Source organism: Callorhinus ursinus, unplaced genomic scaffold, assembly GCF_003265705.2.
Source record: "Callorhinus ursinus isolate GAN/ISIS: 27379988/994484 unplaced genomic scaffold, GSC_fseal_2.0 scaffold38, whole genome shotgun sequence".
NCBI lineage: Eukaryota > Metazoa > Chordata > Mammalia > Carnivora > Otariidae > Callorhinus > Callorhinus ursinus.
In genome coordinates this window covers 3,338,758-3,352,814 of record NW_027397100.1, presented here as the reverse complement: position 1 = coordinate 3,352,814, position 14,057 = coordinate 3,338,758, and the positions used below count along the sequence as shown (strand labels likewise).

General features: G+C 44.4%; 1 protein-coding gene and 1 non-coding gene across 2 annotated transcripts; one reads left to right on the top strand and one right to left on the bottom strand.

The window, feature by feature from the left end:
• Window positions 1-8,201: 8,201 nt before the first annotated feature.
• LOC112827138 (small nucleolar RNA SNORA28) lies at window positions 8,202-8,315 on the top strand. The gene has a single exon (XR_003209158.1). It is a non-coding gene; the product is annotated as a small nucleolar RNA SNORA28 (small nucleolar RNA).
• A 1,363-nt stretch (window positions 8,316-9,678) lies between these two features.
• GTSF1L (gametocyte specific factor 1 like) lies at window positions 9,679-10,570 on the bottom strand. The gene has a single exon (XM_025875480.2). The coding sequence runs from the start codon at window positions 10,230-10,232 to the stop codon at window positions 9,768-9,770; it is 465 nt and encodes a 154-aa protein (XP_025731265.1). The 5' UTR covers window positions 10,233-10,570; the 3' UTR covers window positions 9,679-9,767.
• Between the last annotated feature and the right edge of the window lie 3,487 nt (window positions 10,571-14,057).

Below are 14,057 nucleotides of genomic sequence, written 5' to 3'. Positions count from 1 at the left end.
CTTTGAGTAGCAGGGATTAATGGTACTAATCATTCGATTAATCAACATCAATGAGATGTCTGGGGCCATTGCTATCTTTTCTTTTCCGGGCCCCACAGCATTTCACAATTTCATTCACTCCAAGAACTCAGTCCTAGCAGATTCAGGGCAGTTTGTGCCATGTGGTTTCTATGGTGATAGCCACCTGGGTCCCCTCCACCTGCCTGCGTTTCTCAGGCAATGGGACATCAACTTGGGAAAGGGCCTATCTACTTGCAGTTATACCTGTGTTGTACTGGCTTATTGTATGACTACCGTTTGCATGTAACTTCCAAGAGAGCAGGGATGCTCCCTGCCACGTTCATAGCTTTATCCCCAGCACTCATCAGTGCCTGACACATAGGTGCTATAGTAGGTGCTCAACAAATACTTCTTGAATGAATATGAAAACCAAGAGGGATCAGTAATGCTCTGGCCATTGTTGGGCATTCATGAGCTAAGGATCTCTTGTTGGACTACTCTAGGTGGAGTTGTCCTCTTTTATTTTATTTATTTACTTTTTTGAGAGCGAGCGAGCAGGGGGGAGGGGTAGAGAGAGGAGGGAAAAGCAGACTCTCTGCTGAGCAGGGGGCCTGATGTGGGCCTCCATTCCAGGACCCTGAGATCATGACTTGAGCAGAAGGCAGATGCTTAACAGACTGAGCCACCCAGGCACCCCGATCAAGGTGGAGTTGTCCTCTTGCCAAGACCAAAGGAAGACCTGAATTTCTGCTGTGTGACGGTAGGGACTGACCAAAAAGCATCTGTGGTCCAAGAGTTGTATGTGCATCCTGACAGACCACCCCTCCTTCCATTCCAGCCACCCAGACACAGCCCCTTCAAGAGCCCAGAGGCCCTTCCCAGAGTCATGCCCACCTCTTCCCAGATGCAGGCCTTCCTGTCCCAGGCTGGACTATGTCCTCCATTAATACTCACCTGTGCTGGGGTGCCCAGAGATTAAAGTGACTCCAAAGGCCTGATTGACAGTCTCTGCTCCTGATAATCCCAGATCCCTTCTATATGACAGACTCAGTTTTGTTCTGTTTTTTTTTTTAATTGTGGTTAAATACATAACAAAGTTTACCATCTTGACCTTTTCTAAGCGTACAATTCAGCCATGTTAACTCCATGCACATTGTCATGCAACAGATCTGTAGAATTTTTTCAGCTTCCAAAATTGAAACTGTACTCATTAAACAACTCATTTCCCCCTCCCCCAGTCTCTGGAAACTGCCATTCTACCTTCTATTTCTATGAATTTGACTACTCTAAGTATCTTGTATAAAGTAGAATCATACAGTATTGTTTTGTGACAGCTGATTTAACTTAGCATAATATCCTCAAGGTTCATACCTGTTGTAGCTTGGGTCAGAATTTCCTTCCATTTTCAGGGCCCAGAAATATTCCACTGCACGTATAGACCACGTTTTAGTTATGCATTCATTTTTCTATGAATGGACCCTAGGGTTGCTTCCACCTCTTGTCTGTTGTGAATAATGCTGCTGTCAACATGGGTGAACACGTATCTCAAGATCCTACTTTCAATTCTTTTGGCTGTATACCCAGAAGTGGGATTGATGGATCATATGGTAATCCTATTTTTAAATTTAGTTGTTTTTATTTTGTTTCAATTAAGTTTTTGGTATTTCTAGGAAAAGCTGTGCGCTGGGCTACAAAAGCTTTTGCAGTGATGGTGTGACTCTGTCACCACCTGGTGGCCATTGGTATGTTTGCAGCAGCAGGTAAAGGGGGCCAATAGCAGTTTCTTCTAGGTCTTGGAAGAGCCCTTGAGGCATTTTTCTGCTTTTCAGGCCTTCTCTTCAGCATCCTCATCAAGCAGATGTCTGGCCTTTGCTTGAACACCTCCACTGATTGGGAGAGGTGACTTTATTACTCAGTAGCCAGCTCCATTGTTGGACAGCAATTGTGAAGAAAAAGATTCTTTATTCAGAGACAAAAATCATCCCCTCTTCGTAATATCAAAGTAGGAATGACTAGGGTACATGGGAATTTGGTCTGTGGGGAAATCAGCATGCCAGGACAGGTTGTCGATAGGCCAGGATTACCTGGGGAGTCTGGCCCTAGCATGAATCAAATCTGTCCTGTTTACATAGATCACCGAGTCTCTGATTTAGTAATGATAGTGATTCAACCCTAAGATGGGTGTTATGTTTCCACCTTTGGTCATGTGTGTTTTAAAGTAATTAAAGCTGAGTTTTGATCTGAATTAAGAATCAGGCTTTTCACTGATGTAGACTGGTGGTCTTAGCTGGTCAGGATGAAGGTGTTTTACCTGGATGTTAACTAGGGCTCTCCTGTAGTTATCTAGGTTAAAGTATGCATCGATTGGGACAGTCTGACAAGGACAGGTGTAAAGCCTGAGTCACAAATGCCCTTCAGAAAGGCATAATTGAGAATATGTCTCTCCCTTTTCTGGGAGAGTCCCTGCACCCTGCCCAGAGAGCAGCCCAGCCTGGTATCCAGGAGGTGCTCAGTAAATGTCTCATTCTGCCATGAAGGGATGTAGCAGTGAGAAAAGCCTTGGGCAGCTTGGACCAGAGGGGTGGGGGAAGCTTTATCACTTTTTTTTGGTGTTGATGTCTATCTTAATTGTGTTCCCTGTGGTTAGGGAACATAGTCTGTGTGGTTTCATATCTTTGAAATGTGCCAAAACTTGCTTTATGGTCAACCATATGATCAATTTTATAATTCCTCATGCATCTGAAAAGAATGTATAGTCTGTAGGCATTGGGGGCAGTGTATATGCTAATCCTCTTGTCTAAATATCCAATATCCTGGTGTTTTTTTTTTTAAGATTTTATTTGTTTGTTAGAGAGAGAGAGAGAGAGCTCAAGCAGGGGGAGCGACAGGCAGAGGGAGAAGCAGACACCCTGCTGAGCAGGGAGGCTGATGTGGGACTTGATCCCAGGACCCTGGGATCATGACCTGAACCAAAGGCAGATGCTTAACTGACTGAGCCACCCAGGCGCCCCTGTCCTGATTTTTTGCCAGCTTTTTGTAAACCTAGATTAGTCAACCTCCAAATGATGCAAGGTGTGAATGTTGTCTCAAGCTGCTGAACATTGGGGTGATTTGTTACTCAGTATTATTGTGAAAACTAGCTGATACACAAGGTAGACTTGTGTTCACTCGAAAGCCCTGGAAAATGGATAGTGCCCCCTGGGCTCACCTGGGTGGAGGAGGAACTTAGGAGACCTGGAGTTCTCAGAACTGGGCTGGAAATGAATGCAGTGAAGGGTTCTGGAATCCAGAGCCATGTGACTATGCCTATGTCTTGATTGTTCCCCAGGATATTGGGCTAGCTTTCTCAGGCTCACTGACTTTGGATCAGGTAGATCTGGATGTGAATCCCAGCCTAGCTGTTACTGGCTATGTCTCGTCCCTCCTCTGAGCCTTGGAGTTCTCATGATAAACTGGGGAGAATCCTTAGCCTATCGGAGTTGTTGAAGGGGCTGGAAAGAACACTGGCACACACTTGCAGCTCAGGAAATAGGGCTCTTAAGATGTTACTACAAAATGCTTTGTCATCCCTTTCTTATGCTCAAGAAAACCTGCAAAGGAGGAGTTTGTATGGAGTTCTATGCTTCAGTGGAGTGCTCCAAAGGGAGGTTACCAGGTAGGGCTTGGGGCAGGGCTTGAGCCAGTCTTGACTTGCAGGTTTGCACTTTAGTGTGCCCTGTTCTGTGTCATCCTCTGCTTCATAGTTATCAGCTGGGGACGCGGTGTGGTGCAGGAGAAGCAGCATAGGCATTAGGCATGGGTTCAGTATTTTTTTTTTTTAAGATTTATTTTAGAGTGAGAGTGAGAGAAAGAGCGCATGTGTGTGAACAAGTGGGGGGAAGGGCAGAGGGAGAAGGAGAGAAGTGGACTCCCCTGCTGAACGAGGAGCCTGACATGGGGCTTAATCTCACAATGCCAAGACCATGACCTGAGCTGAAATCAAGGGTGGGACTTAATGACTCTTAAATGACTGAGGCACCGAGGTGCCCCAGTATAGGTTCAGGTTTTAAAGACTTTTCATAAAAGTTCAACATACAGAGAGCAAAATGCACAAATCCCAAGTGTATAGCTGGATGAATTTCCACAAAGTAAACACAGTCATGTAGCCAGCACCCGCATCAAGAAATGGAACATGACCAACACCCCAGAAACCCCCTCCTCACCTCAAACACCATAGATTTGTGTTGACTTTTTTTAATTTTAGTTTTTATTTATTTTTAAAGATTTTGTTTTTAAGTGATCTCTACACCCAGTGTGGGTCTCAAACTTACAACCCCTAGATCAAGAGTCCCGTGCTCTACCGACCAAGTCAGCCAGGCACCTGTTTTGCCTTTTTCTAAAACAAGAAACAAAACATTGTGTAAACTGAATTTCATATTACATAAGATTTACCCATGTTGATCTGGGTAGTTACAATTTGTTTATCCTCGTGACTATATAGTATTCCATGATATGATTTTTGCAGAATTTACCCATTCTCCTGAAGGACATGGGGAAAGTTTCTAGATTGGCTATTATAAATAGAGCTGTTGTGAACAGCTTGTCCTAATCTTTTGGTGAGCTCATGTACACATTTCTGGTTTATACATATCTAGGAGTGGAATTGCTGGGGATGGGTTCAAATTCATTAGGCCACTTGCTACTTATGAGCTTCGTGAACCAAGGCATGTTATGTAGCTTCTCTGAGACTCATTTTTCATATCTGTGTATTGGAAATAAAAATAGTTTCCCCTCTCTGTTGTCACAGGTCTTTTTTATTTTATTTATTTATCTGAGAGAGCATGAGCTGGGGGTGGGGGCCAGAGGGAGAGGGAGAAACAGGCTCAGAAACAGGCTCCCTGGAGCCTGACACGGGGCTCCATCCCAGGACCCTGGGATCATGACCTGAGCCAAAGGCAGACACTTAACTGACTGAGCCACCCAGGCACCCCTGTTTTCACAGGTCTTTTTTTTTTTTTTTAAAGATTTTATTAATTTATTTATTTGACAGAGAGAGAGAGAGAGAGAGAGCACAAGCAGGGGGAGCGGGAGAGGGAGAAGCAGGCTCCCCGCTGAACAGGGAGCCCGATGCGGGACTCAATCCCAGGACGCTGGGATCATGACCCAAGCTGAAGGCAGACGCTTAACCATCTGAGCCACCCAGGCACCCTGTTGTCACAGGTCTTAGTAAAACAGTATCTGCAAAGCACCTGGTCCCAATGTAGCTCCCCTTTCTCTCCTCCTTCCTCTGCCATGCTAGAGCCCCCTCTGCCCTAGGACACAGCTCTTCTACTAGGCTCCCCCTTTGCCAGGAATCCTTGACATGATCCTGAAAAGCTTGCCTGCTGCCCAGGGCTGGTGGGTGCTTTCTCCTTGGCCATGGGCTCTCCTTTGTGATTCAGCCGCTGGTGCCCAGCCCAGTGCTAACTTGCTGTGGTCACCATCACTGCTAACAAATGTTTTTATGATGGTCTCAGTAAGCATGTGGCTTGTAGCCAGTGTTCTCTGGAGACTGGCCCAGGAGAGGCAAGAAATGAGGACTGAGGAGAGGGAACAGCTGGTTGAGATCCAGCCCAAGAATTTATAACAGACATCCCTTTCTTGCCTTGTCTTTCTTCCCTGATGTCCAGGCAGGAGTTTTTCTTAAGCCCTTTTATTCCTTATTTTTCCTAAAACACCTCAGGTCATGCCATGTGGGTCAGTGGGCCAACTGGAAAACTTGCCTACAGGGGGCTCTGTCAAGATAGAGCTTACCTCTATCTCTGTATAATGGCTTTCTGGAGCATTGTGTTGGGAAAGATTCTGAAGGTATTGTCCAGGCTCAGAAAAGTGCTGTGATTGATTAGTTATGTCTGTTATATGCATGGGAGGTGGTGGCGGTGGCACACATTTCATGTATTTACCTCTATCTTTGGCTTAAAGGTATTGGTTAGTATTGCTCAGAATAGACATGTATTTGGTTTAAAGAGGTAAATGGAATGTTTTTTAATAGGTGGGTTAAGTCTGTTTTCATTTATATGACTACTGACATATTTGGATTGATTTCTACCATTTTATTTTGTGTTTTCCCCTTTCTTTTCTTTGAATTTATTAAGTTTTCTGTAATCTGGTCTGTTTTCTCCTCTTGCTGGTTGAATTACATAAATATTTCTTTGATTTTAGAGGCTATTTAAAACTTCTTAGATTTTTTTATTAATTTATTTGACAGAGAAAGAGAGTGAGAGAGCATAGCAGGCAGAGGGAGAAGCAGGCTCCCCGCTGAGCAGGGAGCCCTCCGCGGGGCTTGATCCCAGGACCCTGGGATTATGACCTGAGCCAAAGGCAGATGCTTAACCAACTGAGCCACCCAGGCGCCTCTGTTTAAAACTTTTTAATATGCATGTTTGTTACTGTTTCTGTCCTTCTGAATGATGCCCTTTCCTGGCCTATTTTCATTGAGTTTTGTTTTTCATTTTAAATGCAAAATTGATGATTTTCTTGGTTGATTAACTTTGTGTACATATTTTATAAATTCACGTACTCATCGTTGTTTCTCTTATCTCATTACATTTTCTTTTTGCTAAGTAATACCACCTCCATTTCTGCTACTAGTAGGTGGCATTAGTTGAGAGCTTCATGTATGCTAGACGCTGTCCTGATAACCTTACATGTGTTAAATCCCTTAATCCTACACATAGTCCTGGGAGTTTGTCATCCCTACCCTGTGGATGAGGAAACAGAATCACACGAAGGTTAGGTTATGCCCGAGATCTAGCATTAGGAAGAGTGGAGCTGGGCTTCCATCCTGGCTATTGTGTTGCTCTTTACTTTCTGTGTGTTTAAATTTTTTGTTTTGAAATCATTTTAGGTTTACAGAAAACTTGCAAAGATACTACAAAGAGTTCCCATATACTCCTCACCTGGCTTTCCCTAATGTTAACATCTTACAAAAGCATCGTGCATTTAACAGAACTAAGAAGTTTATGTTGGTACAATACTAGTAACTAAACTACAGACTTTATTTGGATTCACCAGTTTTTCCACTCATGTCTTTTTCTTTTTTTTTTTATTATTATGTTACTGTTAATCACCATACATTACATCATTAGTTTTTGATGTAGTGTTCCATGGTTCATAGTTTGCGTATAACACCCAGTGCTCCATATAGAACATGCCCTCTTTAATGCCCATCACCAGGCTAACCCATCACCCATGTCTTTTTCTGTTCCAGGATCCAATCTGGGATCCCACATTACATTTAGTGTACATACATGTATTTCAAAAAACCTTTTTAGTATGGAAGATTTCAAAGTTATATAAAAATGGGGAGAATAGTAAGATTTACCTATCACTCAGCTTCAACAACGATTAACTCATGACCAATGTTTAATTCATGCCCCAAACCAAATTACTTTTTTCTTTTTCCTGGTCCTGGTGGCCTATAGTTTATAGATGTATGCCCTACAGATCACCTTCTTATTTCACCTGCTTCCTGTATGTTCATGCACTTTAGTAATCATGGAGTTTCTAAAGCCAACACCTAGAACAACTTCAACAACTTTCTCCTCTTCCTCTTCTTCCTCTTCCTCTTCCCCTTTTCCTTCGAAATCTTTATTTCACACTTTGTAGAAGGAATTGAAAGGCCCAGGAGTGGCAAAGTTATGATTATTTAAAAATAACTTAGTTAAGGGGCACCTGGGTGGCTCAGTCATTAAGCATCTGCCTTCGGCTCACGTCATGATCCCAGGGTCCTGGGATCGAGTCCCGCATCGGGCTCCCTGCTCCGCGGGAAGCCTGCTTCTCCCTCTCCCTCTGCTTGTGTTCCCTCTCTCACTGTGTCTCCCTCTGTCAAATGAATAAATAAATTAAAAAAAAAAAACTAAAAAAAAATAACTTAGTTAAGATTTCCTCCTGAAAAACTTCCAAAAGACTTAAGTCTTTAGCTGATTAAGAAAGTGTATTTTAGGGCGCCTGGGTGGCTCAGATGGTTAAGCGTCTGCCTTCGGCTCAGGTCATGATCCCAGGGTCCTGGGATCGAGTCCCGCATCGGGCTCCCTGCTCCTTGGGAGCCTGCTTCTCCCTCTGCTTCTCCTCTCTCTCTCTCCCTCATGAATAAATAAATAAAATCTTCAAAAAAAAAGTGTATTTTAATCCTTTGGCCAGATAATATATTCACATATATTCACATGTAAAAGGTACTCTGCGAGCAACACTGTGGCAGAGGGTTGAAATTGTCTGACACAATATGAGCAAGAAGGTCTAACCTATTCCAATGTTTTCTCCTCTGTGAGACCAACTGTTAGATAGACTTAAACAGTGTTCCAGCTGTTGGCTAAAGTGCGGTTGAGGTATGCCCTTGTTCAGGTTCATCAGGGAGGGAAGAATCATGAGTGCCAACCATCACCAACCACCTGGCCTTCTGAGGAATCACCACTTCATCTTAATCTTCCCCAACAGTTAATACCTCTGCTACTTAGGGACATTCCATTGTTAGCTTGAGTTTCTTACATATGAAATAACAACAGATAAATTTGGTTTGTGAATCCTCTTAGAATTCCAGGTAGCATTGTGTTGGTGTGTGGTTTTCTGAGGGGAGGGTTCCAAAGCAAAAGGGGGCAGGGTTTTCAATGTTCTTGAGAGACAGTGAGGTGTAACATAAACCATAGGATTAAACTTTTACTTCTTTTTTTGTCTCCCTGTAGAAAAAATAAAGTATCTTTAGGTCTTTAGACCCTTTAGGTCTACAGTAAAGTCTGTCTCCCCTGACTTTTGGTCACCTAGTTCTCTTCCCTGGGGAGAGCTGATAAGTTTCTAGGGAAGAGACCAGCCAGCTTTTTCTGTAAGGGATCAGATAGGAGACATTGTAGGCTTTGTGGGCATTCACCTGTTCTAGTAGGTCCTTGAGAGAAATTTTATGCAGATACAAGCACATACATATACATGTTCTCTCCCATAGCTCTGCAAAAATGGTAGCTTAATATAGAGTATTCCGGGCTTCACTTTTCTCTGTTAAATCGGGTTGGCAAACTATGCCCCACAGGCCACATCCAGCCTGTTACCAGTTTCTGTAAATAGTTTTACTGGAACCTACATTCATTTGTCTACATACTGTCTGTGGCTGCTTGCATGCCACCAAGGCAGAGCTGAATAGTTGTGACAGAGAACATTTGGCTTGTGAAGCCTAAAATCTTTACTCTGTAGCCTTTTAGAGAAAAACTTTGCTGGTGTCTGAGTTAAATACTGTGTTGTAGCCTTTCCAAGCTAGTCCAGAAAAAGCTTCCTCACCCTTTCTCATGGCATACTATGTCTTTGTATGGCTGCCCCATCATTCATTTAATCAAACCCTTCCCTAAGGGATATTTGGACCATTTCGGACTCTTTGACCCTTACTGCTACAAATAACGTGGCAGTGGATAACCTTGTACTTACCTCATTTTCTGCAAGTGTGAATATATTCACAGGATATATTACTGGAAGTGGAGTTGCTCCATCGAAGCAGAGGACACTGGTGATTTTTACAGCTAATGCCAAATTGCCCTCCACAGAGGTTTACCTACCAACTTACATTCTCACCAGTGTTATGAAAGTGCCTATTTGCCCCATCTTTGCCAGCAGAATGTCCTGCCAGCCTTTAGATTTTTACCAACTGCTATGTGGAAAAAAAAAAAACGTTGCCTAGGGTAGTTTATTTTGCATGCTTTTATTTGGATGAGTTGCATCTTCTTTCAGGTATTTAAGAGGCTGAGCAGCTCCTTTCTGTTGCTGGTGGTTTACTGTCCTGGTCTGACGGTCTTCTGGGGGGTGGTCAGGGATGGGGGGTGGGCCCCTCTCTCTGACTCTCTTGTGTCACTTTCACAAACAAGCTGTTGGGGAGCAAAAGTCTTAAGGACAAACATGGGATGGCAGTTAGTGCCATCGACATTCCAGACGTCAGAACTGGGGAGCCAGGTGGGCCCTGGAAGGGCATTTCCATTCTGCTCTGAACTTGGAAGTCTAACTTTCAGGGGGTGCAAGCTGTTCTCCTCCTCCACTGCGCTTCTGTTGACGCAGGCAGCCTCGTGCTCCTCCAGCTTTTTGATGGGGACCACGTGGCAGGCGTTGTATTTGCAGCTGGCCATCTTTTTGGCTTTCTTGGGGTTCTTTCTCCTGCAGGATGCCAGGTGGTACTGAAATCTGCTGAGTGGGACTCGGTGGTGAGGGTTGTAAGGGCAAATTTCTAAGGCTTCTGGCTCCATGAGAAATTGTTCTTGAAGCAGAGTAGCTCACTTTCCAGAGTCAAAATGAAATGCCCCTGGTGGAAAAACCCTTTGGTAAGGAGGATGGAGCTGTCCTCTGCCCAGAGTTGGCCCTTAGAGCTCTGTCGGCCAAGTCCTTAGCAACTCATGCTTTCTGTGCTCTGCGACCAGGGGTGGTGGGTTAGGAAAAGGATGGGAGCTGTCAGGGGCAGCTGCACAGAGAGCCGAGTTACAAATGGCAGGTGAGACAGAAGAACCATATAAAGCACATGCAAGAGCCAGAAAACCACAGCTGCCCCACAGGAAGGTAAAGAAGGTACATGCCAGCCCTCCTTGACTCTGACAGGTACGCTGTGTGATGTCAAGGAGCAGTCATGAAAGGTCACAATGGGCAGCTTGAGTCATCAGCAAAAGGCTACTTGTCGTCCATCACTTTCAAAGGGCGGGGTGGCTGTGGGAAAAGCTGCCATTCAAAATTGTTGGTGGCATGTCTGTTGCCATTTAGCTGTTTTAAACTTATATGTTTAATATAATTCCCTATATATTTGGGGTTAAATCTACTATATTATTTTGTGCTTCCTAATCGATTCTTTGGTTTACTTTTTCTCTTTTCTTCCCTAATTTTAAATAGACAGTTTAAAAAATATCCCATTTCCCCTGTGATTTTGTAAGTTACACATTCTCTAATCATTTAGTGGTTACTCTACAAATTAAAACATTCATAAATAGCTTAGCAGTGTTTAAAGTTCTAATAGTTTCATCCTTTTTCCAAATAATACAGGACTTTTTCTACATTTACTTCCCTCTTATTATGTTATTATTTTAAGCTTAATTTTATTTATTTTTATTTTTTAAAAAGATATTATTGGGGCGCCTGCGTGGCTCAGTTGTTAAGCATCTGCCTTTGGCTCAGGTCATGGTCCCAGGGTCCTGGGATTGAGTCCCACATCAGGCTCCCTGCTCAGCGGGGAGCCTGCTTCTCCCTCTCCCACTCCCACTGCTTGTGTTCCCTCTCTCACTGTGTCTCTCTCTGTCAAATAAATAAATAAAATCTTTAAAAAAAAAGATATTTATTTGAGAGCAAGTGAGAGAGCAGGAGCTGGGGGGGGAGCAGAGGGAGAGGGAGAAGCAGGCCCCCCCTCCCCCCCACTGATCAGGGAGCCCGATATGGGGCTTGACGTGGGGCTTGATCCCAGGACCCTGGGATCATGACCTGAGCCAAAGGCAGACGCTTAACCCACTGAGCCACTAAGGCACCCCTTAAGCCTAATTCTAAAAAGTTCCTAAGACAGCATTGCTCTTGTCATTTGACATGGTCCAAGTTTGTGAATACCTGTCCTCTCGTTGATTCCTCTCTGCTGCTTGTGTTTCAGACCTGCCACATGGGATTGCTATGTTTCCACTAGAAATTTACCTTTTAGAATGTTCTCATGATGAGCCCTTTCAGTTTTGTTTATCTGAAAATATCTTTATTTCCTCCTCATTCTTGAAGGATGACTTAACAGTGTACTTGTACTATTTCCTTTCTTCCCACTGAAGCAGTGTTCAGTATATTCCAGCTCCCACTCTGGTTGAGAATTCAGAATTCCACCATCACCTAACTTCTTTTTAAGTTTTGTTTCTTTTCATATGTCTGTTTTAAAGAACATTTATCTTTGTTTTTTTCTGTAGTTTCACTATGATGTTGACATGTTGGTCTCTTTATTTATTCTTTCTTTGTTTTCACTTTTAGACCTCTGGAATCTGTGGATTCGTGTCTTTCATTAGTTTTGGAAAATGTTCAGCCATTGTCTCTTCAAGTTTGGCTTCTACCTTATTCTCATACTTCCACTGAAATGATACATGTCACTTCCACTGGCATTTCATTGTCTAAAGTGAGTCTCAGAGCCACACCTAAGGTGCAGGGTCAAAGAGGCACAGTCCTAGTGTGTAGCCAAAAAGAGGAGAATAGGAACTTTGTCAAAAGTCCTAAAAGGGGTACCTGGCTGCCTCAATTGGTGGAATGTGGGACTCTTGATGTCAGGTTGTAGGTTCGAGCCCTATGTTGGGTGTACAGATTGCTTAAAATCTTTAAAAAAAACATCCTGTGTCTCCTTGTCACCAGTATTTGTTTCCCTTTTCTCCACACATACCAGAACATACCCCCTCCCCACCCCCTGCAAAGGGAGGAAAGAAAACCCGAAGTCCTAGCTTACAGTGGGGAGATAAACAACTTGGTCAGTGCTCACTGGGGGCTTCTTGCGTTCTGGCAGGAGCTTACTCTAGGACGGTGGACATTCTAGTGCCTCCAACCAACCTGTTGCTGTGAGGAATGACGTGCTCGTAGAGTCGTGCTCACCGTACCCCCACTACTCCCCATCCCCCCAGGGATATTTCCTGGTGTACTTTGCTGAGAAAGTGTCTTTGGTAAATTGTAACTTCCACACCATTTATGGGGAAAACTGCTTGTTTTCTCCAAGCCTGCAACCCAGTATTGGAGGAGGTATGACATTGGCCCTGCTGGGAATTAACAGGTGGCTTGGCTTCTGCTCTTCCATACCCCCAAAGCCTGGCACAGTGTGTGTGGGTGATGCTGACAGTTCTTTTTCGGTTCCTAGTCCCATAGCCTTCTTCATGCTCATGACCAAGGCTGACCCAGGCACTGAGTAATTCAGGCATGTGTAAGTGTGCAAATGGAGATGATGAAAGCACTTCACCCGTCATTGAAATTCACATAATAAGGAATAGGGCTTTAGCTCTTATAGCTTCTTTGTGGCCAACCGCCCATTAGTGCGGCAGGCCAACATTTAGTCCATTATGGAGAGAGGGAAGGCCGGGCTTGATAATGCTTCTAATGGATGTCTTGAATGGTCCTCAAGCCTGCAGCCTTCTCCCAGCTTCTGCTCTGAGCCTGGGACCTGACAGGTTGCTCACCATGGCAACTCAAGAGGAGCAAGGGATGCAGACACAGCTATCTGACTGGCACTTCTCAGGCCTGTCTGCACCTACCTGACCACTAATGCAAGTGAGGTCAGGTTCTGCTCATCCCCCCTGCCCCGGCGCCCCACACTTAGCATCTTAAGAGATGTTGCTGACAGATGATAATGCAGGCATGGAGAAGGTCACAGAGCATGCAGGAGTAATGTTTTCTAAAAATGAAAAATTGTGTATCTTGGCCAGCCAAGTCAGCAGTTGTTATTATGGGATGGGAGAGAGCCATTAAAAGATTAGAGTCACAAACTTGGAGAGATATCTGACATCAAGACTGGCTTCTCTCTCAGGGATGGCATCCCTTCTGGAATATCCCTGGAGGTTGGTCATATGATGACATGGAGCTCCCTACTCCCTAGAGAGTTCTGCTGTAGATTTCTTACACTGAGCCAAGCTGACCCCCCTCCTCATACCTCTTAGTAGTCATTGTGACCTCTGTGTCCTCTGCTCTGGCACCATCCTCCAGGATATAGGGGTATCCCAAACATGCCAAACTCCTGTCATGTGTATGTGGCACTGAGGTGGGCGGTCCACTCTAATTCTGGCTCCCAGTGTCTCCCTGCCTGTCCAGCAGACAGGTGTGGACAGCCTAGGTAGCCCCCCTGAACACTTGAGCTCTGGCCTGGGCTTACCCCACACTGCCCTTTGTGGGCTGCTCCTTGCTCAAGGCTGCCCCGGTCTCAGCCCACCGGGCTCCTGCTAGCTCCTTTGATTTGAGGACTTGATTTTGAAAACCCTCCATGTCATGTGGTACAGTGCTGCTCAAACTGTAACATGCATATGAATCACCTGGGATCTTATTAAGATGCCAGGCTGGGTGAAGTTTTGGTTATGTCTGTCAGGTTTATGTGACAT

What these genes read in the sequence shown, in the direction of transcription:
- GTSF1L (XM_025875480.2), bottom strand. Translation starts at nt 10,232, where the DNA reads ATGGAGCCAGAAGCCTTAGAAATTTGCCCTTACAACCCTCACCACCGA.